The sequence below is a fragment of the Anolis sagrei genome, chromosome 1 (assembly GCF_037176765.1).
Source record: "Anolis sagrei isolate rAnoSag1 chromosome 1, rAnoSag1.mat, whole genome shotgun sequence".
NCBI classification, from domain to species: Eukaryota; Metazoa; Chordata; class Lepidosauria; order Squamata; family Dactyloidae; genus Anolis; species Anolis sagrei.
The window spans coordinates 57,010,441-57,038,174 of NC_090021.1; the positions used below are offsets into that span (position 1 = coordinate 57,010,441).

The window sequence follows — 27,734 nt, forward strand, 5'->3', positions numbered from 1 at the left end:
GTCTGTGCAGAACCTCCCTGTGTTTTGTATTGGCTGCTGTGTCCAAATTGCTTTCAAATGAAACCCAACACAAACCACACTAAATTAATATAGTTTTAAGATTTCTAGTTTAGAGATAATGGAGGACAGGTTATCATGATACATTTAAAGGCCAGGCTAAACTATAAAATGGAGATCCTAGACCAGTGGTTCTCAACTTGTGGGTTCCCAGGTGTTTTGGCCTATAACTCTCAGAAATCCCAGCCAGTTTACCAACTATTAGGATTTCTGGGAGTTGAAGGCCAAAACATCTGGGGACCCACAGGTTGACAACCACTGTCCTAGACATAGTTTTGCACCTGAACTGATAATAATGAAATAATGAGACTAACAAGGCCTCAAATATAAAGATCAGACTACACACCATCCACTGCTTCCCCCCCCCCTCTTTCTTACACATTCACGAATCTGTCTCACAGATGTATTCTGTTCCTTTCAAACTCCTTCAGTCCTGTATCATTAGAGGTGGAAAGGAGAGAATTATTTCTCCCAATTTCCCATCCAAGTAAGAACTGCAAATTTTTCATTCAAAATAATACTGTTATAACAGACAAAGAAATGAATTAAAATAGAGGTAATATTCTGAAAGTCTACCTCAGCAAATGTCGATATTTAAAAGAACTGCACTTTTCTTACCTTAAAGGCCTAATATGATTTAGTAACCTGACAGGTAAAAACAGGAATATAAAAAAAGTGGGGCAAGGAAAAAAAAAATGAAAATCTAGTAAAATAGCTATGCACATTGTAATAAAGATCAACGTTCCCTTGGGCAGAGGGGACAAGCAATCACACCACTGCGAAGGGTTAAACGTTCTGTTGGACACTACTTTAACCAAGATAAATGACTGTGACAAAGGGGGAAAGACTCTCTTATCCCACCTCAATAATATTGTTGAGTGACCAACTATGTTAACGATGTTAATTACTGATGTAATTGGTAGATTCGCCGCCACCACCTCAATTAATGTCTGAGGAAAACATAAGTGTGAATGTGAAATAGGTAAAGAGTATTTAAGTCCTAAGTTCTTCTTCAGTGACTGCTTCTTTCACTGACTGGACTGAAAGTAGTTTTCTTTGGGCTAGCTGACCTCTAATGTGTAGAACAGACCGAGGCAGACACCAGTTTAAAGATGAAAATTAGAAACAGGTTTATTGAAACTTGGTGAACAAATCAACTCTTAATAAGAGTGGTACAAAAGCTTAATGCAGTTACTTGAGGCTTAGCTGGTTAGACAAGCAGTCTTTTCTCAAGACTTTAACTTTTGTTTCTTGTGAGTCCCTTGCTTCACACTGTTCACTACACTGACACAGTGTGTCCCTGAGAACAGTCCACTGACTGCCTCACAGAGCAAACAAGCTTTCCTACACTGACCCTTCTAAGTACAGTGACACAGGAACCTTTGCCTTTCCTATGCTCTAACTACAAGGCTCACTTCAAAAGTTCTCTTTCCCTGTCTAAATTCTTCACAGCTCCCTCTTCCTAACTATCCTTCTACACTCTTCGATGTTTAAAGCTCTTCTCTCCGGCTTGTCAAAAGACCCAGCCTTTTTTCCCTCTCAAACCTAACTCCTCCCCTGACTGCTCTAGCCAATCAGGAGCCGGCTGACTCCTCCCTCTTGCCTCTTAGCTCTCCTGCCTATCTCTCAACATGTCAGCTACTGACTTTCCAGGCTTCGGCCTTCCTGGCAAAAGGTTAGATTCATCACACACATTTTTCAGGAACAACTGGGGGTATGTGTGAATAATATTGCTAGGATGTTAAAAATGAATATACTAACAATTCTTTAAACTATTAAATTTGGAAGTCCACATGAGAATTATGCTGAGATCTAAGAGTTAGGAAATATCTGCATTCTGTTCATGTTAAAAATGGGATGCACTCCAGATTAGCTGAACATTAAAGTAGAAATGTAACATGTACAACCCCCCCTTTCAATGTATTTATAAAAGTGTTACATTGTATCTTATAATAAATGTATAAATATGGAAAGAAGCAAAGCTGTGAACATGACATATTGTAGCCTCTGAACCTTCTATTTCAGGGTGTCAAGCACATTTTCATCAAGGGCCACATCAGCCTTATGATTGCCTTCAAAGGGCCATTGAATCCATGGCCCTTTGAAGGCAATCATGGATACAGAGGGCTAACTATTTTTTCTTACATAGTGGTCAGTGCTCCTTAGATTTCTACCCTGTTTGAGTCCCCAGAGGTTATTGAATGACCTTCTTTTATCTGCATGTGGTCTGGGGATAAGGGGCATTGCAACCCAACAGCACTTGTAGCTCTGTAGTTGAAGAAAGATTAAAGGAGATTTTAAAGTCAAACATATCCACAAGCCTTGTATCTCAATTCAAACCTCACTATCCTGAATAAATAAAACAGACTGCAGCCTTTTGGATCTTACTGTATCACAACTCACATCAGTTTTAGTCATGATATCTAATGATAAGGAATACAGGAGTTGTTGTCCAGAATCTGGAGGGCCACATAAAATGATATAGTAGATCGGATTTGGCCCACTGGTCTTAAGTTTGACACGTGTTCTATTTCATTCTTCTTTATTTGCAATTCTCTCACATAGTTTAATGCCTGTTCTCGTTTTAAAACATTAAAGCATTTTCTTTTTATATTTTTAATTTCTCTGCTTATATCCCCTTCGGTGTCTTACTTATTTTCCCCAGTCATAAGTCTTTCATTTCTCTATTTGCTTGCCAAACATTTCCCCATAATTTTTTTTCAGCCAAGCACACTTGACTCAGTCCAACATTTATGTCTTCCTCCTCTCACATGATTAGGTTTCTTCTCCATGGTAGCTCCTCTCTCCTGCATTTACTATATCTGGAAAACTCCTCTCACCTTATGTGCCTGTGTACCTGCCTACAATGGTGAGAAATCAGCTTATTTCTAGCTTGTGGGCAAACACAAGTCGTGAATCTTTCTTCACCCTCATATTTTCCATTCTTCAATTAGGCAGAGATCTTTTAAGTTCTCTGTGTATCATCTGAACAATAAATTGGAAGATGGATATCTTGCATCAAATATCATGTACTACTTTTTCTGTACTGATAAATTAACTCATATGAGGGCCCTTCCAGACAAGTCCCAAAATGCTTTGTCCCAAATTAATTAGATACCTCATTAGACTCGTGTCTTCCTGATATATTGGGCCTGGGTCTAATGGTGTATTGGGCCTATGGGGACTGACTACTAAGTAGTCTTGGGACTACCCAGGGGTCAGTTCCCACAGCCGCTTTGGTTTTTTTGGGCTCTATGAGCCCGGAAAATTGAGAGGGCACCCATTCCCAAAAACCCTCCAAAACCTCAAAATCAAAATCGCTCCTGCCCACCCCACCCCCTCTCCTGGCGCTTCATTTCTATGTGTTAGGAGGACCATCACAGCAGTATAATCACAGCTTGGTAAGGTTTTTTTTTTTTTACAATTTTAAAGCTGGTTTGGGAGGGGGGGGGCATCTGGGACCTCTTCCAATAGTTACCAGAAGGGCATCTAAACAACCCAATGAGAAAGCCTAGTTTTCTTTGCAGGCTGTGGGAACAGAAATGCATGTCAAAGCAGGTTTTACAAACCCACTTTGGCACACATTTCTTTCAAGCCAAGAAGTGTCCTGAGTCTCTAACAGGTAAACAAACACTGGTTTTCTTTTTAGTTGTCCTGATTTTAAATATAACTATTTTGAAATTTTGCTTGATAGAGATTTGTATGTATCTGTTTTAACATTTGTAAGGCAAATTGAGTACTGGACTGGATATAAATAGAATGATGGCAGCAACAACCACAATAATAGCAATATGAAATCTGAACAGAAGAAAATGTTACAATTGTGATTCAGACCTTCTGAAAGCAAAAGAAATCCTCAGTGCTAAAACAATGTTGCTCTACGCCTTGGTTAGTAGTCCATTTGCTTGGTAGAAACCAGATACTGATCAATATATGACCAGTGGCTCAGTAGGAGCAGTGATGTGCTAAAATACACTGGAGAAATAGAGGAAAGCAATAGCACCCTGAAAGTTTAAATAAGCATTTGGCACTGCCAATACAAAACATGCTACTCATCCTCTGACACTCCAGTTTCTGCCACAAAGTGGGCACAGCTTTCTGCACTAAAACATCTTTTGAACATTCTTGGACAACACCTCCCTTTAAGTTAATTATACCAGTCAAAACATGGGAAAACAAAACAATAATGATGCAAACCAGACTTCCTTTAGTTATAAAGAGGTTACAACTGGTAAACAAATCATAAATACTAAGAGCTACTGGCCACACAAAGCTACCATCTGGGATGGCAAAAGCAATGCAAGTTTATGAAGTTTTTTAAGCACTAATATTGAACAGGACATTTAGTTTAAAAAAAGACAAGCAAATCCAAGAACTATTTCTGCTCCCAATGGCATTGGGAGTAATTCTACAGCAAAACATGAACTTAACTTGTAGGCGCTCTTAATCAGAAGACATAGTTTGTGTTCTTTTCCATCTTTTTCCATCAGTGCATACATGGAATAGTTTCACTCATTTGGATTTCATACAACACTCATTCTTTCCTTAGTTCTTTCAAGACAACTTGCTTATAAATGTCAAGCTGTACTTAGAAAACACTTCTCCAAATCAAGGACAAGGACACTTGAGTCCACCTTTCTTGTTGCTTCTTTTAATTCATGTGGGACATAGACCGTGTAATATAATTTTAATGATGAATATTTAGTACCTTTAGGTTACTATTCAAGCTGAAGTCTACGTGGGCAGATTATTGTTTATTTATTCATTCACAGATTAACTGGATTTTATTTTCATTAGCTTTGGTACAATATAATCAGGCTATCTTCATATAATATGCACTTCCTGGATAACAAATACTGGTCACCCTGTACAGGTGCACCACATCTTCATGAACATCTGCAATTTGCAACAAAATGCATAAAACACCACTACTTTTATTGGCCATTAATAATAATAATAATCATCATCATCATCATCATCATCATAAACTTTATTTATATCCTGTCCTGTCTCCCCAAGGGGACTAAGGGCAGTTTACAACAAAGGTCAGCAAATATTCAATGCTATAGAGAGCCTGGAATAGAGAGCCTGGACAAAGACAAAATACCAACCCGCCCAAATCCAAAAAACAAATTCACATCTACATCAAAAATAATAACACATTATTAATATGCAGAACATTATGCAAGCCCTCAAAGCATCACTGGCTTCTCCATCTGGCAGAAAAGTTTAAAATCACACAGGAAAATAAAAGTGATGATTTTAGAGTCATAGATCTACAATTTCTTTTAGTTCTTTTTTTTCTGTAATGACTTAAGATGAGAGAACTAGAGAAATATCTATGCAGGTGGAGGCTGTTCCCTTTCTTCACTATTTGAGGACTGGGGTCAAAGGGCAGCAAAACACAGGCAATAAAACGTTAAATTTACTGGCTTGTATAAACCTAACTGCTCTGTTCCTAGGCAGAGAAAACTGAATTTCACAAGAAGTCCATGAACTGTTACATCTGGAAAAAATTGTAGATGCTATATTGGCAAAATCTACCAATTATAGTCCAAATGAAAGCTTTTACCTTGGTTGGAGGTAAAATCCTCAATCCATTAATTTCTAGTCCACTGCTTCCTCTTGTTAAACTTTTCCCTGTTGGACAAAAATTCAGTCTTCAAATCCAAGAAACATATTCAGGGGTAGTCATGTTGACCATGCAGCAAAATAAAACAAAACTAACAGTCCACAAAAGCGCATTACATTTTTTTGCCAAACAAAATGCAGAAAATACCTTGTGCGTGTTTTTCAAGCAACCAGTGAAACTTTGGAAGTCTGCATGATGTATTTTCTGTATTCTGGCTTGCCAATGATGGTATCAGTCCTTTGTGAATTGTGGGTTTTGTTGTCTTTTTTGCGTGACCAACACGGCTACCTCTGAATATATATCCTACATTATGGTAGCGATAGGAATGCCCTCTGGTGGATGTTTTTGGGAAGTGACAGATTCTACACTGAGTGCAACTGTTTAGCCATACTTTATTCCCTCTTAAGCAAACAAAACAAGTTATGTATTTAAAATGAGTCCAGGTTTCATGGAAATGCAATATCTTCTCAAGCTTTCTTTAGTCTGAGCAGAATATCTGAGAGATATTGCATTTCAACAAATGGTAAACTATATTTAGGTATAATAGTATTCTGTTAAAAAGAAGCCAAGTTACTTGTCTCAAACACAGCAGGTCACTCAAAGGAGAAAAAATATATCAGAACAAAAAGCAAGAATTTTCACCATAAAACTGCTCTTATGGGAGCAGAAGGCAGCCAATTAACAAAGCAATTACATCCCTGCATGTGTATACTGCTGAGTTCTCTTTTGGCAAAAGAGATATATTCTTCTTTCTTGCAATACCATAATGGGACAACAGCAGGACCTCAGTTTTGATGTGCCTTTAAAATTGAAACATATTTTGGGAAAGCACCAAGCCCCTTCAAAAAGGCGTTCAAAGCCATTTTTATCTGAAATTTTCTTCTCATATAAGTAAGGCCTACTTTTTCCCACGGTCAAAATCATTCCCACTTTTCCCTGATGCTTGGATAAATCAACACAAAGCATCATAGAAATAAAGAATATAGCATAAAAGCTCATTTCTTCTCCTCAATGAAGTGAAGTTGTTTCCCTGACATTAAATGCATCAGTGTAGTTTGACACCACATTAACTGCCATGGCTCAATACAATGAAATCCTTGAACTTGAAGTTTACTAAGGCATCAACACTCTTTGACAGAGAAGGCTAAAAATCTTGTAAAGCTACAGATCCCAGGATCCCTAAGCACTGAGCAATGGCAACCACCCTAACTATCCCCTTTGAATCATGGTGGACTTCAGCTGCAACCTAAGTCCTACCTTTTTGCTATTGCCTGGACATTGCCCCAAATGCACCTTTCTCTGAATAACCTAACCAGCATTTCACTCTTTGTTTAGGGTTTTCTATTCAATGCACTTATTTTTCAGACCTATATCACACCAAGTACTTTAGAAGCCCACATCACAGGGGTCATCTTGTTGTTACACTGTCAATCAAGATGACCTTCAAATCCTACAAGATTGTACCTGCAATGGAGAAATGGAGATGAGCACCACCACCCAGAGTTTGACATGACTGGACTTAATGTCAAGGGAATACTTTACCTTTACTATGTATATATTAGAGAGCCAGCTGGTCTCTCAGAGTCCCTTGTCCAGCATGGACATTGTCACATCATATTTTTCTGCACTCATTAGCCACTCTGAATTGCATATCTAGCCATGCTGAACTGAAGTTATATGGCAATCAAGATGACCTCCAGATCCTACAAGATTGTACCTGCAAATTGTAACTGGAAGTCATCAGGTAAGCAAAGTCAAGCAATTGTTATGATTGCTTTAGTACTGTGATTCTAACTGAAGGAGTGGGGATGAGAGAGAAAAAGAAATATGCCTTATCTCAGACAAAAAAAATCTTCTTGATATGTTGTTTGAACTAAACTGTGACCATTTTGGCTATGATTTTAAAGAAAGTCTCTTCCAATTGAATTATTTTAATATAACTCTTCATTAACTAAACAAACTATTCTTTCAAAAGCTACGCCCAAGTTCTCTTCTTGATTTGTAATATGTTGTTCCATAAAATCTGACCTTCAGGCTATGGGCCACAAGTGTGTTCTGCCCTTGCAAACCAAGTTTGTGGCATTGCTACAAAATATATTTTAAGGCTATCCATCAGTGTTTATTGGATTGTGTCACAAACCTCGTGTCTTGTGCAATTTGTAAAATTTACATAACCCATTGGAATTCCCACCCAACACACTCCTAAATCCCCAACAATGAAACTCAAATATGGAATGGGAAAAGTTTCAAGGCTTCATTGGGAATGCAATTCCCTTATACACAAGAAATTCCAAGTTTTCTAAACACACATGCACACTCACATGAGCAAACACATACATATATCTCTGAATTCAGTAAGTCAAATCAATAAACAATAAAATGTTAAAGATACGACTTTCTAACATCATGATCCATGATAAAAATCATAAGAAGACCACACAGCCAAATAAAATTGCACATTTTCTGCTTTGAATTGGAATATATGGCAGTGTGGACTCAGGTAATCCAGGTCAAAGCAAACATTGTGGGATTTTCTGCCTTGATATTCTGGGTTATATGGCTGTGTGGAACGGCCTCTAGATTAGTATTACTTTTCTTTTCATAGGTCAGCTAGCGTAAAATAGTCTTCACTAATTTCTTAAAGACCATAGAATCACACTGTCAGAATGAATTTCATAGTTCACCAACATGCATGTGGAAAAACAGAATATGTCACAACCTAAATTTACTCCAATGTTAATACACTGCTTGCTTTAAATGTAGACCTTGTGTCTACCAACAAAGTTAACAATGCGGGACACCTTCAGAAAATACACACTTCTTTCTCCCATATATATATGAAGCTAAGAAAAAAAAAACCCTCCAGAAATATAAAAATGTGCTTGGAGATCAAGTAAAGCTGTTTTTATGTCATCAGAACTTTCTGGACAACATGAGGACCGCTGAATAAATTAAATTCATTTGACACTCCCTGGAAGATTGCCTCCAATCAATTCTGCAACTCAGTTATTTTCCAAGTAGAAACATCAAAGTTATTAATTGCAACAGACTGCTTTATGTAATTTGACTGGGTCAAATGCTCAATAAAGCTAAGCTTTATTATGCTATTAACAAAAAGTAAACAAAAAGGCCGATGCTGTACAAAGTGCAATTTGCTTTCATTTGTGTCATGAATAGGGCCAATGTATGACAACAGATGTTGAGAACAGTTTTTAATAAAAATATGAAGAGCCTGAAGTGCGAAAACATTACATATGTGACCTGCCCTTACGAAAATAATTTTAGAGATCAAATGTACGGAGTTGTCTACTCAGGCTGGCTTACAGATAAACCACGAAAAATCCCTTGAACAATTCAAACAATCATATTTGGCAAGATCATCCATTAAATGGCTTATTCTTTAAACACCGACAGGGTTCCATATGAGAGGCTAAATTACCAAATTAGGACTTTTATGTGCATCTTGCTAAAATGCTTTGAATAAGTAGAGCAACTGGTCTACTTATTACCAAATCACCTTGTCTCTCTCCTGAGAAATCTGTAGAAGGACCAAACAGTAACAGTAAGAACTGACCATGGAACAACAGACTAGTTCAAGATTGGGAAAGGCGTATGGCAGGGTTGTATACTCTCACCCAACCTATTCAACTTGTATGCAGAACACATCATGTGATGTACAGGGCTTGATGAATGCAAGCCTGGGGTTAAAATTGCTGGAAGAAACATTAACAACTTTAGATATGCAGATGATACCACTTTGATGGCCAAAAGCAAGGAGGGATTGAGGAGCCTTCTAATCAAGGTGAAAGAAGAAAGCACAAAATCTTAGTTGCAGTTAAACATAAAAAAACAAGATTATGGCAACCAGACTGATTGATAACTGGCTAATAGAGGGAGAAACTGTGGAGGCCGTGTGACAGACTTTGTATTTCTAGGTGCAAAGATTACTGCAGATGCAGACTGCAGCCAGGAAATCAGAAGACGCTGACTTCTTGGGAGGAGAGCAATGACCAATCTCGATAAAATAGTGAAGAGTAGAGACATCACACTGGCAACGAAGATCCACATAGTAAAAGCAATCATTTTTCTCATAGTAACCTATGGATGTGAGAGCTGGACCATAGGGAAGGCTGAGCGAAGGAAGATAGATGTTTTTGAACTGTGCTGTTGGAGTAAAGTTCTGAGAGTGCCTTGGACTGTTAAAAGATCCAACCAGTCCCTACTTAAAGAAATAAAGCCCAACTGCTCATTGGAGGGAAGGATATTAGAGGCAAAGATGAAGTACTTTGGACACATAATGAGAAGACAGGAAAGCTTAGAGAAGATAATGATGCTGGGGAAAATGGAAGGAAAAAGGAAGAGGGGACGACCAAGGGCAAGATGGATGGATGGTATCCTTGAAGTGACTGGCTTGATCTTGAAGGAGCTGGGGGTGGTGACGGCCAACAGGGAGCTCTGGCATGGGCTGGTCCATGAGGTCATGAAGAGTCGGAAGTGACTGAATGAATGAACAACAACAAGTAGAGCAACATATTCAGAAGTCCCTTCTGTGATCAACAAAATGCATTTCAAAATATATAAAGCCCTTTCTACACTGCTATATAAAATCCAGATTATCTGTTTGAACTGAATGTGAACTGTCTGCTTTGATAATCTGGATTATATGGTAGTGTAGAAAGGGTCTTTGAGAAAAAAGACCTCACACTGGCAACGAAGATCCACATAGTAAAAGCAATATGGTAGTGTAGAAAGGGTCTTTTAAGAAAAAAAGTCAGGAAACATAAATTTTGCAGATCACAAAAGTTTTCTGTTGGAACTCCCCATATTGACAACAAATCTGCCCCCATAAAACTCTATGTTATGGCCAATTTTCATCACTGTATATCCCTGACCTCACAAAAAACACAGGACTACATAGTGATATGCTGGTGTGGATTACTCCAACACATGGACACATTTTAAAATCCTGAAACAGCTCATGAGGGCTGTAAAGAAATGGAGCCATGTGTTGTGACTCAGCTGGTATCTCAGAGTGATAGTGTCAATGATTCTGATGGGGATGATGGGTTTCAGATTCACAGTCAGGTGCAAAGTTATGATGTCCCTGTGTTAGACGAAGAAGACCAAGAACAGGGGGCAGAAGTTCAGCAAGGGAAGATGCTGGGGAAAGTGAAACTACTGAGAGCCAGGTGGATTCAGGAAGGGAGGATGGCTCTCAGCCAGATAGTTCTCGGCCTGATAATGAGGGAAAAAGCACTAACGAGGAAATTGACCTTGATGGAGCCGGAGGCTTAGATCGAGCTGATCGGTTGGAATTTAAGGTTCGAAGGAGTGTTAGGATCACTAGCAGGCAAGAGAGGGAGGCTCGGGGCCATAGAAATGCCTTCATGTTGTTCAAAGAGTATTAAATGGACTGCTTGAATATGCCTCAGTGTCAGAGCAACTTCCTGCTTCAACCAAGAGACTTTGGATTTATCTTGCAGCTTTCATGTTCATGTTGCAGGACTTTGTCATGTTCTCATGGGACTTTGCCTTGCCTGTGTCGTCATGGATCTTGTTTGCCTATGTTACCTTGGATTGATCTTTTGAAATATACTTTTGCCTTTTGAACTTTTTATCTTTTTTTAAATAAACAATAAAGACTACTGCTGGTGTGTTTTTTGGTGTCTTAAAGCAAGGTGATTTTACCCTGAGGTGCGACACCATGGACAAACAGGTGGCTAAATGGAAGCAAAATGGAAATCATTTTCCATGAGAACTCTCTGCAGCCATTCCTTTGTTCTCATATTTATGTAGTTAAACAGAACTTGAATTTACACAGTGGGCACCAGCATGTGACTTGAAAGGGAAATGGGGTTTACGAGGGAAAAAGTAATTGCAGCAGGAGGGTGAGGAGAGATAATGATAAGAAATCTGCTTGTGTGCATATATGAGAGTATCAATAAAAAATAAAATAAAAGTTCCAGTGGATCTCCCATGTCCATTTTGCAGATTTTTAAAATCTGCTACAAACAAACCTTTCAGGATGCCAAGGGACTATTTATTGGGACAGACGGCTCCGAGTTTGGACTTGCTTTCAGGTACCATGATTTTTTGCCTCAATTCTTTGTCCTGCATTATGAGGCTCTCTGTGGCCCCATCTAAACAGGCCCAAAAACTGGGAGCTGTCTTGATTTTTATCACAGGCATCCAAATGATGCCTCAGGCAATACAATTTTATATGATATGATATGATATATACGCGCTGGATTTTCTAGTTGTTGGTAGCAACATTTCCATGGACATATGTGGCTTGGTCGCCCCTTTCAAGCTCTCAAGCCCCATCTACATTGCAATGTAATGCAGTTTCAGAATGCAGTTCAATTCAGTAAAGCTACATTTTGAAACTGCATTATATGGCAGTGTAAAGGAGTCAAAGTGGCAAGCAATTTGTACAACAATGTGTAGAATGCAAATGGAAAGTAAACCAGGTCAAAACCAGAAGAAATATGGTCTCACATTACTTGTTAGCCCATGTGGAGCTACAATATCGGTGTCAGAAATTAAACCAGTAGGATTATCATATAATCTACACACACTTTTTATGAACCATTGTTGAATATTGATCAATGTCAAAACTTATTTGCTTCTAATACCAGAGATACACAGATGGTATACTGTCAAAATGTTAGCAGACCAAACAAATACTAATCAATGGTTAGAAATACCTATGTGACTAAATGTATCACAAGATGAATGAACTGAAGCAAGGGGATTCTTAATTTTCTTCATTTCTAAGATTCTTGTTATCTCAATAGAGTTAGCAATACCCATACATCACTTTCCCAATGCAGAAGGGGCAATTCTGCTGATATGGAGATGACAATGCTCTCTCTGAAATCACCTTTTACGACTACATCTACACTGTAAAATCAATGCACTTTGACACTATTTTAATGGCCATGGTTCAGTGCTGTGTGATTCTAAGATTTCTAATTTGACATTTTTCTGTCAAATAGTGCTGTAATTCCCATTACATAACACTAAGATATGGTTAAAGTGGGGTTAAACTGCATTAATTTTACAGTGCAGATGCACTCTTAGATGTAGATATAAGCTTTGTTTTGGTCTCAGCCAAGGAGCTGCTTCAGCCAAATATTCCTTGGGCTTTGGCAGCAGTATGTCTTAACAGTACAAAATACCACAAAAGGAACATTCAACAGCACTTTCTAAGAAATTAAGCACAGAAACAAAATCAACAGAACTAAGCCAAATATAAACATAACTTTCTCCTGGAATCATGAATCTATAGTTTGCTCAACCATATTCTATGAGAAACTGAAGAGAATCTATTGTTACAGTCTATTAAAACAAATATTGACTTCACTTGAGAATGCTATGATTATTTTTGATATTAGATTGCTTATGGCACTATATTGTACACAATGACCATTAGTTTTTTTCTCTGCTCAATGAATGTATTTTAAAATCTTAAGTATCATTTTAAAGGATATGTATTTTTAAAGAAGAAGTTAGCAAGCAAGAAAAAAAAAAACATGGAAAGTGGCCATTATTGCTTGTTTGTCCCATTCACCATGAGAGTAGGTCAAGGAGGACTCCAGACACAATGGATGTTACAATTTATACTAAATATTTGAGAATAAATTAAGATTGCCACTGAACAAAATTGATCAGAATACACAAGGTGTCTGTGACCATTCCTTGATTTTTCTTCTTTCAGCTTCTTGGTTCTTCTGTCTCAATTTGAGGTTCCTCACACATACACCTTTGAATGAAGAAGGTAGGTTAGCGCAAGGAAAGTCAAGGTGGGCAACTTCCTCAGGATGGACTTCCTTGTTCTTATTGCTGTTCAGAAGATTCACATAAAGAAGTCAAATTCCCTCCAAAGCCCTCTGGTGTTTGTGGTGCCAAGAAAAGAAGGAAAGCATTCAAGCCTTCTTCTGGAGGCAAGTCCTGATAAACACAAAGAAAAGTGGAGGGGAGGGAGGAGAGCTGGCAGTGCCCCCCTGCCCTCCTGGGCTTCCTGAGCAAGTAGTATAGCTGTAGGGACAGATACACAGGTGGCTAAACAGAGGCCTAAACAAGGAAGTGAAGGTGCCATCACCAGGGGCTTTGAGGGAAGGGGCAGTGTTTGTTTCTCTTGTTGCCTCTGGCTCAGCTCCTGTGGACTCACTCCTGGCAGAACCGAGGCCCTGAGTCTGCAGCTGAAGGCCAGCAACAACACCTGCTTACCCCAGAGGCTGGGGCATAAAAAGAACCATGCCTGCAGGGCCTCAGGCCTAAGCAAGGAAGTGAAGGCACCATCTGATTGTTTTTAAACTGTTTTAAATTGTTTTTAAATGGTGTTCAATTTTAGCCTGTTCTTGTAAGCTGCTCCGAGCCCCAGGGGGGTGGCGGCATATAAGTTCAAATAATAAATAAATCAATAAATAAATCACCCGGGGCTTTGAGAGAAGGGGCAGCGTTTGTTTCTCCCATTGCCTCTGGCTCCGCTCCTGTGGACTCACTCCTGGCAGAACCAAGGCCCTCACTCTGCAGCTCAAGGCCAGCAACAACACCTGCTTGACCCAGAGGCTGGGGCATAAAAAGAACCACACCTGCAGGGCCTCAGGCCTAAGCAAGGAAATGAAGGTACCATCCCCAAAGGTTTTGAGGGAAGGGGCAGCATTTATTTTCTTTGCTGCCTCCGCTTCTAGGGACTCGCTCAGCTTCCGGGGACCACTTGGTGCTGCTGGACTCTATCTTGACTGGCCTCCATTTCAGCTTGTTGATCAAAAGGTCGCAGGTTCGATTCCGGGGAGTGGCGTGAGCTTCCGCTGTCAGCCCTAGCTTCTGCCACCCTAGCAGTTTGAAAACATGCAAATGTGAGTAGATCAATAGGTACCGCTCCAGCGGGAAGGTAACGACACTCCATGCAGTCATGCCGGCCACATGACCTTGGAGGTGTCTACGGACAACGCTGGTTCTTAGCTTAGAAATGGAGATGAGCACCACACCCCAGAGTCAGACATGACTGGACTTAATGTCAGGGGACTATCTTTACTTTTTTTTACATTATTATTATTATTATTTACATCATCATCATTATGTTTATTTATGCCCCACTCTTTTCTCCACAAAGGAAAGTCAAAGTGTCTGTAACCAGAACTTCTCTGTACACTGGTAATTTGTGCATCAATGCCAGTCCAGGGATCACCACTTTGAGTAGGATTGAAATAGTAATTAATCCCGGTATAGTTTTACTGTTGGCCTGCACATTCTTAGCTACAAGAACCTGGCCAAGCCACCCTTCACTTCTTGATATCTTTGTCTTTTAAAATTCTCTGAATATACACTGCTTTACAAAGGTTGACTTTGCACTCAGTCAAGAAAGCAAGGAATATTATTTCACCAGGGACACATGTAGAAGCTATCAGATGCTAGATTACTTGGCTGTCACTGCTCATTGAATTTTCTATTTGTCTTTATCAGCTTTAAGGGTCAGTGATAAAGGTGCTGCTGGTAGAGCAAAGCTTGTTTTACTTTGGAATGAAAGAGAGGGAAAACCTAATGAAGAAGAGAAATTGTTTTGATGTAATAATTTATGTAGGGAAAATCAATAGGCAAAAGCAGATGCCAGTGAATGATAAACACATCGATGATGCATCACAACCTCCTATAAATTCCTCCTACATTTCTTTAGTTGCTAGAAAATCATACTGTCACTCCAGGTTCCAAGGTTCCACTATTTGAGGGCATGGTTTTACTCCCAATGACTTCCAGCTACAACCTGTGGCCCTCCAGGTATTTTAGACTTCAGCTCCCAGAATTCTTGACTATTGGAACTGCTGTCTAGAAGTTCTTGGAGTTGGAGGCCCAAACGCCTGGAGGGCCGCAGGTTGTGCAGGCCTGCCCACGTCTGATAGTCAGCTTTCCTGAAATCAAAGATTTGTGTTTAACAATCTTTCTTGTCATGTGCATTTTGGCCCAAAACGAATAATTTCCCAGTATCGAGATACTATTTATTATAGACCGAACCATGTCTTATCTGCAATCTTTTAATACATTTGCTCATTTTTTCTATTTAATGTTAGAATAGAAATTATGTACTTAGTTTCCCACGGATATTACAATGGTGAAGAGTAAAATTATAAATCCCACTAGTCTCTTTCCTAAATGCTTAATTAAACCTTTTAAAATGTTATAGATTTTGTATCCCTTTAGCTAAGATATAAAATTGCTTTTGCAAGTTATTCAGCTGGCTCTGTTCCTTCTGCCCTCCAATTGTTACATATGTTAGGGACATAATTAAAATTGGAGGGACAATGTTCCCTGAGTCACCAAACAGATTATATCAGTGGTTCTCAACCTGGGGGTCGGGACCCCTGAGGGGGTCGCGAGGGGTTGTTAGAGGGGTCGCCAAACACCATCAGAAGACACAGTATGTTGTGTTGGTCATGGGGGTTCTGAGTGGGAAGTTTGGGCCAATTCTATCATTGATGGGGTTCAGAATGCTCTTTGATGGTAGATGAACTATAAATCCCAGCAACTACAACTCCCAAATGTCAAGATCTATTTTCCCCAAATGCCACATTTGGGCATATTGAGTATTTGTGCCAAGTTAGGTCCAGATCCATCATTGTTTGAGTCCACAGTGCTCTCTGGATCTAGGTGAACTACAACTCCCAAACTCAAGGTCAGTGCCCACCAAATCCTTCCAGTGTTTTCTGTTGGTCGTGGGACTTCTGTGTGCCAAGTTTGGTTAAATTCCATCGTTGATGGAGTTCAGAATGCTCTTTGATAACTCCCAATTGACAAAATCAACCCCTCGCCCAACCCCACTAGTATTCAAATTTGGGTGCATTGGGTATTTGTGCCAAATTTGGTCCAGTGAATGAAAATACATCCTGCATATTGGATATTTACATTACAATTCGTAATAGTAGCAAATTTACAATTATGAAGCAACAACGAAAATATTATGTTTGGGGGTCACCACAACATGAGGATCTGTATTAAGGGGTCGCGGCATTAGAAAGGTTGAGAAACACTGGATTATATCATCATGATTTCCTCCATATTCATCTAAAATCAGGTCAATTTTTATTTAGACATAATTGGTGTGCTATACAAATAATGATGTGAATATGCTAGCCAGCTAGGAACCCAAATGACTACACCAAAAACCAGATCCCCACAACTCAGTTCAGCCACACTAAATGATTGATAACAGAGGGCCCTTCCAGACAGGACACAAGATGAGGGCCCTGTAATGCTTTTACTGGAGCTGTTCAAACGATGCCCCTGGTAAAAGCAAAGTAATTTGAGAGAAAGCAGGTAAACCCTGCTTTGTCCTGAATTACTTTGATACTCTATTATATCTGGGCCTTCCTGAAAGGCCCGGGTCTAATGCAGTATAAAGCTAGTGGGGACTGACCCATCAGACTGCTTCTGCAACCCCCCTACCCAACCTCCCCCACCCCCAAAAAAGCCTTTCAAAAAAAGGAAACCTTACCAGGTCACCATTAGGCTTCTCTGGAAGCTTCCAGGAATCCCCCCACCTCCTGGTACATTATATACGTATAATGTGTGTGTGTAATGTGTTTCCATGCAGGAAAAACACAATCAAAGCACCCCTTGAGTGGCAGGAGGGAAATAGGGTTTTGGAAGCAAGCAAGGCAAGGGAGAAAGGATCTGAGTTGCAAGATAGGTGAGGGGAGAAGGCTTTTGGGTTTCTGGAAGCAAAGAGAGCTGGGGGATTGGGGCAGTGAGAAAAATAATCTGGGCAGTGAGGGAGGGGAGAATGGTTCTTTGCCCCAGGAGGACACTTGCTGCTACTGTGATTGTTTCTGGCAGCTCAAAACTTTAATTTACCTGCATTTCTTGGGCGGAAAGAGGAGGCAGGAAGCAGCATGGCATTGCAGAGCCCCTCAGTATCACCCGCTGAGCCCCAAGGGCTCCACAGAACAAGTTTAAGAACCCCTGGTGTATGTGTGTGTGGCTGGAGTTACATTAAAAATGTACTTGTTCTGACTTACATACAAATTCAACTTAAGAACAAACCTTCAGAACCTATCTTGTTCATAACTCAAGGACTGCCTATACTGCCAAACTAGGACATGCATCAGTACCCTTACTTCATCTCAAACCACCTTGCCCCATTATTTGACCAAGACCCCAACTATATTGACCAATTGATAAAGTTTAAATTCTGTAGTGAATGAAATAGTTTCACTGTGCAGATGATTACATAATTTGAGGCTCAGGGCCCGTCTATACATCATCATATATCCTTGCACTCAAGAAAAAACATGGGACTTCATTGTGACACGCTGGTGTGGACTGTTCCAGTACATGTGTGTATTTTAAAATCCCAAAACAGCTGATGAGAGCTGTAAACAATTGGAGCCAAAGACACACAGATGGCTAAATGGAAACACAAACTGAAAGCAATTTCCAGAACTCTGCAACCATTCCTTTGTTCTCATATTTATGAAACAGAACATGAATTTAGACAGTGGGCTCCAGGATGGCAGGTAAGTGACCCCACCATCTGAGCAACCATATTTACAACTGCCAAAGGGAAGCGGGGTTTAAGAGGACAAATGTAAAGGCAGTATGAGACAAGAAATCTGCTGGTATGCACATTTGTATACATGCATTAGTGCTTGTGTGGCCAGCACATCTCGAAAAGCCAATTAAAAAAAACTTCTGGTGGATGTCCCACATCCAACTTGCAGATTTCTAAAATCTGATACAAACAAACCAGTCAGGGCACCGGGGGACTTTTTGACAGGACTCACATCCCCGTGTTTAGACATTCTTTCAGGTACCACAGTTTTTGAACTCACTTCTTTGTCCCACATTTTGGGGTTGTCTGGAAGGTGATTACACAAAACACAGATGCACAATAAAGGCTTTTTTGCACACTTTTGTGAGGGTTTGCTGCCTGGCTACCACAATTTGAGTAAGTAAAAATGCTGATGCATGTCCTAGTTTGGTTAGAAACTATCACTGAATTGCATTAAATGGATACTGTAGAGGGGACTTTAGTAACAGGGGAGCTAAAATGCCACATTCTTTAATATTGTTGTCCACTATTAAAATCTCAAGTATATCTGATGCCCATTAGTGGGTATAAGGAAACTATTTTGTGCAGAAATATTCTCCAAAACACGTTCATATGTGCAAATATTTGATTACTACTCTGCAAGATAATTCATTTTTCCTGTAATGGGAGACACCCATGGAAATTATTGATTCTTGCATGCAATTACCCAATATTTACACCTCTGATCCCTTATAATGTCTAACATTCCTTCATTCTCCAAAGTACCCAAAATGATACCTAGTGGCTTATATTCAATAATACCTGAATGGCTTGCTTAAATTACTCCATCTTGAAATCATAACCAAATGTTAGGGGACCAGAGCATAGTTTGAGATGTTAAATGTTCTCTTTATTTGAAACAACATAAGCATGATGCCTTCAACTATTTTTCTTTCTATTCTTCATCAAATCTACCATGCAGGCAGAAACTGGACATATCCACCATCTGAGCAACCATATTTACAACTGCCCAAATTTTGGAGGGAGGTACATTTCCACAATTGATGCTTTATTTGACTATACATAATATTGACCCTTTCAATCAGGGTTTTGTGTAGCTTGCTCTACTGATACGACATATAGTAAACAACATTGGTTTTGACTCTGTTGGATCTTTCTGAAGTCTTTGATATTCTGGGTCATCAAATGTAATTATTGTGGTTGCATCACTGGGAATAACAGGGAACATCTTCTCTGATCATTCATCTTGTTTCAGTTTAGAAATTGATGTCAAAAGCCTTCCCTGTAACTGTAGGGATGCCACAGACCGCAGTTTTTTTTTCATTAGACATCATCCTGTCTAGGTTTAGCTTTCTATTTGGATAATCAAGATCACATTACACAGGCTTTCCATAGTTTTAAATGAAATGATTTTAATTTAAGATGTAGAATTAAGTCAGAGATTTCTTTGGCAGATGCCAAGTTCCAAGCAGGAACAATCAAAAGTATGGCTTCAAGGGAATTATCCTGAGCTGGTTCAAAACTATCTATAAAGATAGAGCTAAAATGATCCTCCCAAATCTGAGCTGGAATAACATTACTTGGGGCTTGAGACTGAGAGTGTAAAGCTCCTGAGATAAGTTGCCAAAAAGATTTTGCATCATGATTCAGTGAGATATGCAGCAACAGTGACCATAAATTAGGTCACACTGCCATGTTTATAAGCCAGTAGGGCCTCATACTCTACTTTCAACTGAAAATAAATAGGAAAATAGATCATCCCTAATTTTCTATATGCAACATAGTAGTCTCTTAAGGCCTTTTTCTTCCATTCGGCATTCTCTGACAAACCAAATGGTACACTTGAAATTGTTAGGGTCTGCATCAGATGGAAAAGAATATGCTACTTATGTTATATCTTCCTGAAGAAGATGGATTATATCTTCTTCTGTTTCGATGATAGTTATGGCAGGTTGCTCAGACATTTCTTTCACATGTTTAAAAAATGTTGGCAATAAATCAGTCTCATCTCAACAGGACTACCTAAATCAGATATTTTAGATGTTATCTTCTGTGGCTCACCAACAATAACATTATTTAGATGATTTTTAGTTACTCTATCATTATCCCAGAACAAATATGGTAAGAGTAAAGGCGGATGATCATTGTCTGTTAAAACAAACTTCTGTTTGGAAGTTTATGATAGACTTCTTGCTGAATATTTATTTGCCCATTCACCATCTTAAGTGGAACATGGAAATATTGATATCTTGGTATTTCAGTCTTCCTACCCAGAAAGCCCTCTTTTATGCCCATCACCGTATTTACAGAGTAACATAGGGTCCCAGTTTTGGAAAACATGATCACTGACCAGGTCAGTGCTAGCCAAATGTTGCATGAAACTGATTCAGGGTAACACAGGGTGAATCTACCTTAACACAGCCTTGCTTCAGTGTTAGTAAATTCAGGGGACAGTCCAAATTCTAGCTCAAAATTTGGACTGTCCCTTGAATTTGGGTCTATCAAGCAGTTGGACTGGTTCTGAAACACACTTGTACCCACTGTCATTCCATGATTCATCTTCTTCCCCTCCCTCATCATCTTGGCCACAGTCAGTGCAGTTAATGGCAGACAGGTGGAGCCCATGTTACAGCTAGAGTGTACTGTGACATGAAGGGTGGAAGGGGATGGTTAGAATGGCTTTCCACTGGCACTGAACTGCAAAAGCCATGCCAGCAACCTTGGAATCCTATTGGATGAATAGCTGTACCTGCTTCATTTATTTGGAGTATATAATTTCCATCTTTTTAAGATCCATTGGATCCATAGGTTCCTGATGATTAAGACTGCCCACTTGCTTGGTCAGTGTTTGATTATGTTATTCCTAGATAATTGTAATAGGCTATTGGCAGGCTTCTCTTTTTGTTCTCTTCTTCTTCTGGCTTTAATTTGGAACAATGCCAATGCAGGTAATTTTAAATCTCCCTAAATATTCATATGTTTCTTCTCCCACCCCACCCTCTAGTCTCTTCACTGACTAATCAGGCCAAACCCATTTAAACGTTGGGTCCTTGCAATCTCCCCCAGTATCAAGCAGCTTGGCTAGCATGGGATGTACCATCTAGGAATCTAGGAATAGCAGGCAAATATTTTTGTTTGTTCCATCAACACACATAGCTCAGTCAAGGCTGTGAGCCTTTAAACTTTAGTACTTGCAATCTCCCCCAGTATGAGGCAAATTGGTAAGCATGGGATGTACCATCTGGGAATCCAAGAAGAGTGGGATTTTTGTTTGTTCCATCAACACACATAGCTCAGCCAAGGCTGTGAGCCTTTAAAGACCTGTACCCTTGGCTCCACATCTGTCTGTTTAATGGTCTTCCTTTTTGTGTGGGGGGGGGGGGGGCTCCAGCTAGTGGGAGATCTCAACAATTATCATAAGAGGTTGAAGATTTTCCTTGTTGATTTACCAGATTAAGTTACTAAATTGTGCCTGAAGTTGCTGAGATGGGTAATAGCTGATAGGATGCTGAGAATTTTATGTTTGTTTTTAATGTTGCATTTTATTGTTTTTGACTTTGTGTATGTTTGATGTTCTGCACCTTGGAGCAAAGGATGTCATAAACTAATGTTATCACTGGTATTATAATTATCACTAATGTTGATGGATTCTTTTCTTTTTGTTGTTTTTTTTTCCTGCATCAATAAAGTGGCAAAACAATGGAGGTTCCTTACAGTTCAGGCCTTTGTAGCTCCACATTTGCAACAATACATTTATTTTGAAAAGATATGTATTTTGTAACTATTGTCTGATAAAACTTTATTTTAACATACCAAACAAAACTGTATTTTAACATACCAAACAAAACATAATAACAGATATAAAATATACTCCATGTTTCTAACGTAAGAAAGTGATTTTTTACAACTTCCAAAAATGGGAAACTATAGTGCCACCTTTATGGTTTTAAAACCTTTGGTAATTTACATTTCAATCCTGATCTGAACTTTGGGCAATGGACCCATTACTGTGAATTTTATTATGTTATCAACATTGGAGCTGTACCACCATGCCGTGTGTATCTTACTACCAGTTTCCCTTCTCCCATGATTCTCCTGCTCCTACATATTAACAGGTAAAATCAATTAATAGTTCCCAGTCCCTACTTTGTTTTACTGGATCCTTCTTCTTTTGTGCCCACAAGACTGCAGCAAAGACATGTCACAAATGTGGATTTGCTTGTCTGTTAATTTTGCCATGTTGAGCTCGCATAGGTATTTCGTTATTTTTTCTTTGCTTACTTCTATACCTTTATATAAATCTTTGTAAAACTTGATAAATTCTTTAGTGATACTGATGTCCTCAGTGTAAATTTTGTCTTTGACTTGTATTTTGGTTATCAATTGTTTTTGTTTTAGCTTCTTGATTTTATTAGCCAGCCACTTACCAATTTTATTTGCATTTTGAAAGTAGTTTGCCCTTGCGAATTTCATTTGTTTTTCTAGCTTTTCATTTTGTAATAATTGTAATTGTTTGTTAAGGGTGTTTATAATGAGGATTCTTTTTCTGTCTCTGGGGTTTTGTTTTAGTAATCTTTCGTTTTCAGTTAGTTTTTCCAAAATCTCCTTAGTTTCTTTATTTCTATTTTTTTTATGTATTGCATCTTGTTGCATGAGGTATCCCCTCATGACCACTTTCATTGCCTCCCACTGCGTATATTTAGATGTCTCCTCCCCCTTGTTTAAGTCTAGATACGCTTTTAGTAATGCCCTATTCCTTTCGATATCCTTCTCGTTTTTTAACAAGTAGTCTTTTAGTCTCCATCTGTACGTTGTTTTCCTCCCTTTAATTATAAACTCAATAGCGCAATGGTCTGAAAATGTTCTGGCCAATATATCTATTTTTTTGATTTTTAAATTTAGAGAATTTGTCGCCCAGACCATATCAATTCTTGACCATGTAAGGTGCCTTCCAGAGTAGTATGTGTAATCTCTCATGGTCCCTTTATGATGTCTCCATGAGTCCCGTAAATTTAGATTTTCTAATTGTTGTGTGAATATCTTGGGTAATTGACTTGTTTTACTTGTGATATTTTTACCTTTTGTTTTATTGCCCGATTTGTCCAGATTTATGTCTACCACCCCATTGAAGTCGCCTAATATAATTAATTCATCCCAGCTTTGTTTGTTTATTTCTCTTTTCAGTTCTCTTATGAATTTGCCTTTTGCTCTGTTTGGAGAATAAATATTACAGATAAGCAGTTTTTGGTTGTTTATTTCCGTAAGTATTCCCACATATCTTCCCTCCATATCTTTGAATGCTTGTTTTGGATTTAACCAGTCTTTCGCATAGATCACTACTCCTTTCTTCTTTCCACTGTGAGACGCATAGAATTCATTTCCTAGCTTCTTGTTTATGAGGTGTTTTGTGTGTCTACTTGAAATATGCATTTCTTGCAAAGCAATTAGATCCAAGTTTTTTTGTTTCAGACAGTTAAAGACTTTTTGGAGTTTGTTGGGTGAATTAAGACCGTTGATATTGTTAGTGTATATTTTGATGTCTTTACTCATGGTTGTTGTCCGTCATTTCCCATTGCAAGATTTCTTGTGGGATTAATTGATAGTTTTCTGGTGAAAACTCCCTTAATCTTTTGTTTTCTCTTTCATCTTGTCTTTTCCATGGGATCCTATCTCTGCTTTCTCCTTCTTCTTCTTCTTCCTCCATAATCTCCTCTCTGTCATCTTTGCGTTCTTGGTTTGTTTCTGAACTTTCATGTCTTTTAGGCTCGTTCGCTGTCATTTTGGTGTGGAATTTCCTTTGCGGGGTTTCCTGTGGTTTGGCTTTAATATGTTCCATACAAAAGATTCTAGCTTTCTCCTCTGTGTTCAGCCAATACCTTTTATCATTTAGTGTGACTGTGATCCCTTCAATTCTTTCCCATTTGAATTTTATTTTCTTTTTCTTAAGTTCTTCAGTTAAGAAGGCATATTTTCTTCGCTTTGTTAGAGTCTGTGGTGTCACCTCCTTCATGATTGTGATTTTTTTCTCCTTGTAGAATACAGGTTTTTTTTGGCATTTTCTTTCGGTATCTCATCTCTAGTGCTCTTTCGGCAGAAAGTAATTACAATGTCTCTTGCTGTTTTATGTTTTTTTGCATATCCGGTGGGTACGCGATATACCCTATCGACATCATTGCCTATGATTTCGGTGCTGACATCCATTAAATCTGCAAGTAATTCGATCAAGATTTGTTTTACATTTTCGTCTTTGGCCTCTTCTAAATTTCTAATCCTCAACTGGTATTCCAGTTCTCTATTCTCGATCATTTCTGTTTGTTGCTGTATTTTTTGACTTATGTTTTCAAGTTTAAGTATTTTATTTTCCATTTTTCCTTGATCATTGGTGATTTTTTGGTTGTCTTTTTCATTTTGTCTAGATCTTCTTGCAATTTGTTTATATCCTTTTTGAGGTCTGCTTTCATATTCTTGATTTCTTCTTGCAGTTCTTTGTGTTGCGTATCTTGTTTTGTTGAGATCTACCGAGATCTTAATAATTTCTGCCAGTATCTGGTTGAGTGCATTTTCTTCAGTCAGGGAGTCTTTTTTTGTTTGGTTTTGTGCCTTTGCTAGAGGCGTGCTTTTCCCTTTTGTGCTTTGCGTAGCCATTTTCTGTCTTTCTTCCTTTACTCCTACTCTCTTCTTTGCCTTTCTATATAGGTGTTATGTGTCTATTTATGTGTCTGCTTGGTCTTTAATTTGTGATTCTTTACTTATATTGTTCCTATTATTGTATGTCACTCCTTTTGCTGTTATTTGCTTTGCAGTCAGTTTTCTCTCTTTTGAATTTGGCTTCTGTGTTTCCCTCTGCGTTTTGTTATATAACTTTCTTACTGCCTAATTTTCAGATTGTCCGTTCCCCCCCCCCCCCTTTAGTTACTCTCTATTGTCTTACCTTCCTGTCCTTTGGGTTTGATTCTTTTCCCTTTTCCCTTTATTTTCTTTATTCGTTTGTTTGTTCTTTTTCTTCCGCTTTCCCGGCTTTGTTTTCCTTTCAGTCCTTCCGTTTCCGCGTTTGCGTCGTTACGTCGTTGCGTCTCGGCGCCTTCACGTAGCGTCGCTTCTTCTCGCGAGATGGTTTGGCTCTCGTTTGTTCTCCTCCCGCCTCGTCTCGCGATGTCTCCCTTGCGGGTCTTTCCTAGTTGCGTGGCCACGCGGTTGGAGCGCGATCCGCCCCTCTTCTCCTGTCCTTATCTCCTCTTCTTCGCCTTCCCAAGGACGTCTCCTGGCTCTAGGCCAGCGCTGAAAGTTGGGAGTTCTCGTCTCAAGGTCAGTTGGCAATAGTTTCCGATAAGCTTTGTTGTTATTTTCTACCCTCCTCAGGGTTTGGTTGCAATACACTATTCAAGCTATTCAATAGTAATCTGGGAGGGGTAGGGGGGATTGGTATGGGACCATATGCGTCCTATACTTATGTGTCTTGAGTCCTTTTAGCTTGCAAAGTGACTCTATTTTTGATTTTAAGAGCTGGAAATTATTGCGATATCCCTGTTCCCACTATCAGCCCGCTATACCTTTAGCCCCTGGATGCCCTACTGGTTGAACCTTGAGGGGGTCGGCCGTCGGACCTTCACAGGCTTGGGTTATGCTGTCCCTAACGGGAGGGAGCCTATCCTGGCTCTACCCAGCTGATTTGGGGAATTTAGAGGTTTGGGATCGCTGTTTTGGCGTATAAGATTCAAGTGCTCTTATTTTAAAGTAGTATCCTCTCCCGATCCTCTTTCTTTCTTCTCTTTCTCTTTCTCTCCCTAGCCCCCTCCCTCCCTTTGTTTGTCTCTATCCTTGTCTGATCTTGTTTCTCCTTCTGTCTCTTATTCTCTATATAAACATTTTCTCTTCTTTACCTTTGCTTTAAGTCAATGTCGGTGTCGATGTCTCAGTCTTTCCATCCAATCTTGTCTTCGTAGTTGCTTTCCGTCTATTTTCTCTTTATCTTTCTCTTGTCAGCTGAGTCTCTTGTCCGACTGCTGCCTTGTTGTCCTAAAATTCGTAATCTTTTCTTTATTTTCTTTGTATTGTGCCGGTCACCATGAAGCATTGGAGCCTTTGCTCCGGCTTTGGCTTGTGCTCGCCCTTTGCACCTCGTTGCCGGGTGTCTTTGGATACCCCCTTGAGGGGGGTATCACTTAGATGCCGTCGGCCGAAGATGCCCCAGGGTCTTGCCTCCCCGACCTCAGTCCATCAGAGGAGGTTGGGCTGCCTTTTTAGTTCCCAAAGCAATCCAAACCAAGTCACTTCTGTGATCTGCACGGAGAGCTCACAGAAGCATGTCCTCCATCGAGCGGTGACCGACCGGAAGACAAGCAGAGAGATGTCCTAAATGGAACTGTATCAATGGCCGAGATTGACACAGCCATTAGAAAATTAAAAAATAATAAGGCCCCAGGGCCAGACGGCTTCACAGCCACTTTTTATAAAACTTTTCAAAGTGAATTAAGCCCCCTATTTCAGGAGATTTCAAATAACATACTAAGAAAAGGAACCATTCCCAAATCCTGGGAAAAAGCAAATATAGTCCTAATACATAAAGAAAATACAGAAACAACTGAGATAAAGAACTATCGCCCGATCTCACTTTTGAATAACGATTATAAAATCTTCTCACAAATCATGGCAGAGAGACTAAAAGAATTTTTAAAAGAATGGATATCCAAAGAACAATCAGGATTCTTACCCAATAGACAAATCAAGGACAATACCAGAGTATTAATTAACATAATCGAATACTATGAAAAACATAATGAAAAGGAATTGGCTCTACTCTTTGTTGATACGGAGAAGGCATTCGACAAGGTAAATTGGGGATATTTGAAATTATTAGCAAAAGAATTAGATATGGGATTTCATTTCAGAAATGTTATTGATGCAATTTATAAAAATCAAGAGGCCACATTAATAATCAATGGACAAGAAATAAAAAAAACGATCCAAATCTCCCAGGGAACGCGACAAGGATGCCCACTATCCCCATTATTATTTATTTTAGTAATGGAAACCCTTGTAAGAAACATAAATGGAGACACAAACTTAAAAGGTCTGAAAATCCTAAAACAACAGTATAAATTAGAAACCTACGCAGACGATGTGGTGTGTTTCATTGAAGATCACATAGATAACATTAAAGATTGGCTAAGAAAAATAGAGGACTTCGGGACACTAGCAGGATTCAAATTAAATAAACAAAAAACAAAATTGCTAGTCAAGAACATGGATGGGAAAGCAAAAGATTCTCTACAAAAAATAGCAGGGATCCAAATCACAACCAAAATAAAATACTTAGGAATTTATGTCACTAAAAGTAACGCAGCACTGGTTAAAAATAATTATGAAACCTTATGGAGAAAAATACAAAAAGATATGGCAAAATGGGGAAACCAAAATCTCTCCCTCTTAGGAAGAATTGCGTTAGTTAAAATGATAATACTACCACAATTATTATTTCTCTTCCAAACCATTCCG

General features: G+C 39.1%; 1 protein-coding gene across 6 annotated transcripts in view; it reads right to left on the reverse strand.

Annotated features, from left to right (window-relative positions):
- CHRM3 (cholinergic receptor muscarinic 3) overlaps nucleotides 1-27,734 on the reverse strand; it is a 270,852-nt gene that overhangs the window by 162,348 nt on the left and 80,770 nt on the right. For 3 of the 6 annotated variants that reach the window (XM_060753873.2, XM_060753874.2, XM_060753872.2), the window contains exon 3: nucleotides 5,630-5,697. The exons of the other annotated variants lie outside the window; for them this stretch is intronic. In XM_060753873.2, the coding sequence (XP_060609856.2) occupies nucleotides 5,630-5,697 (68 nt within the window). The remainder of the gene's footprint in view (nucleotides 1-5,629; nucleotides 5,698-27,734) is intronic. 6 annotated transcript variants of the gene reach the window in all.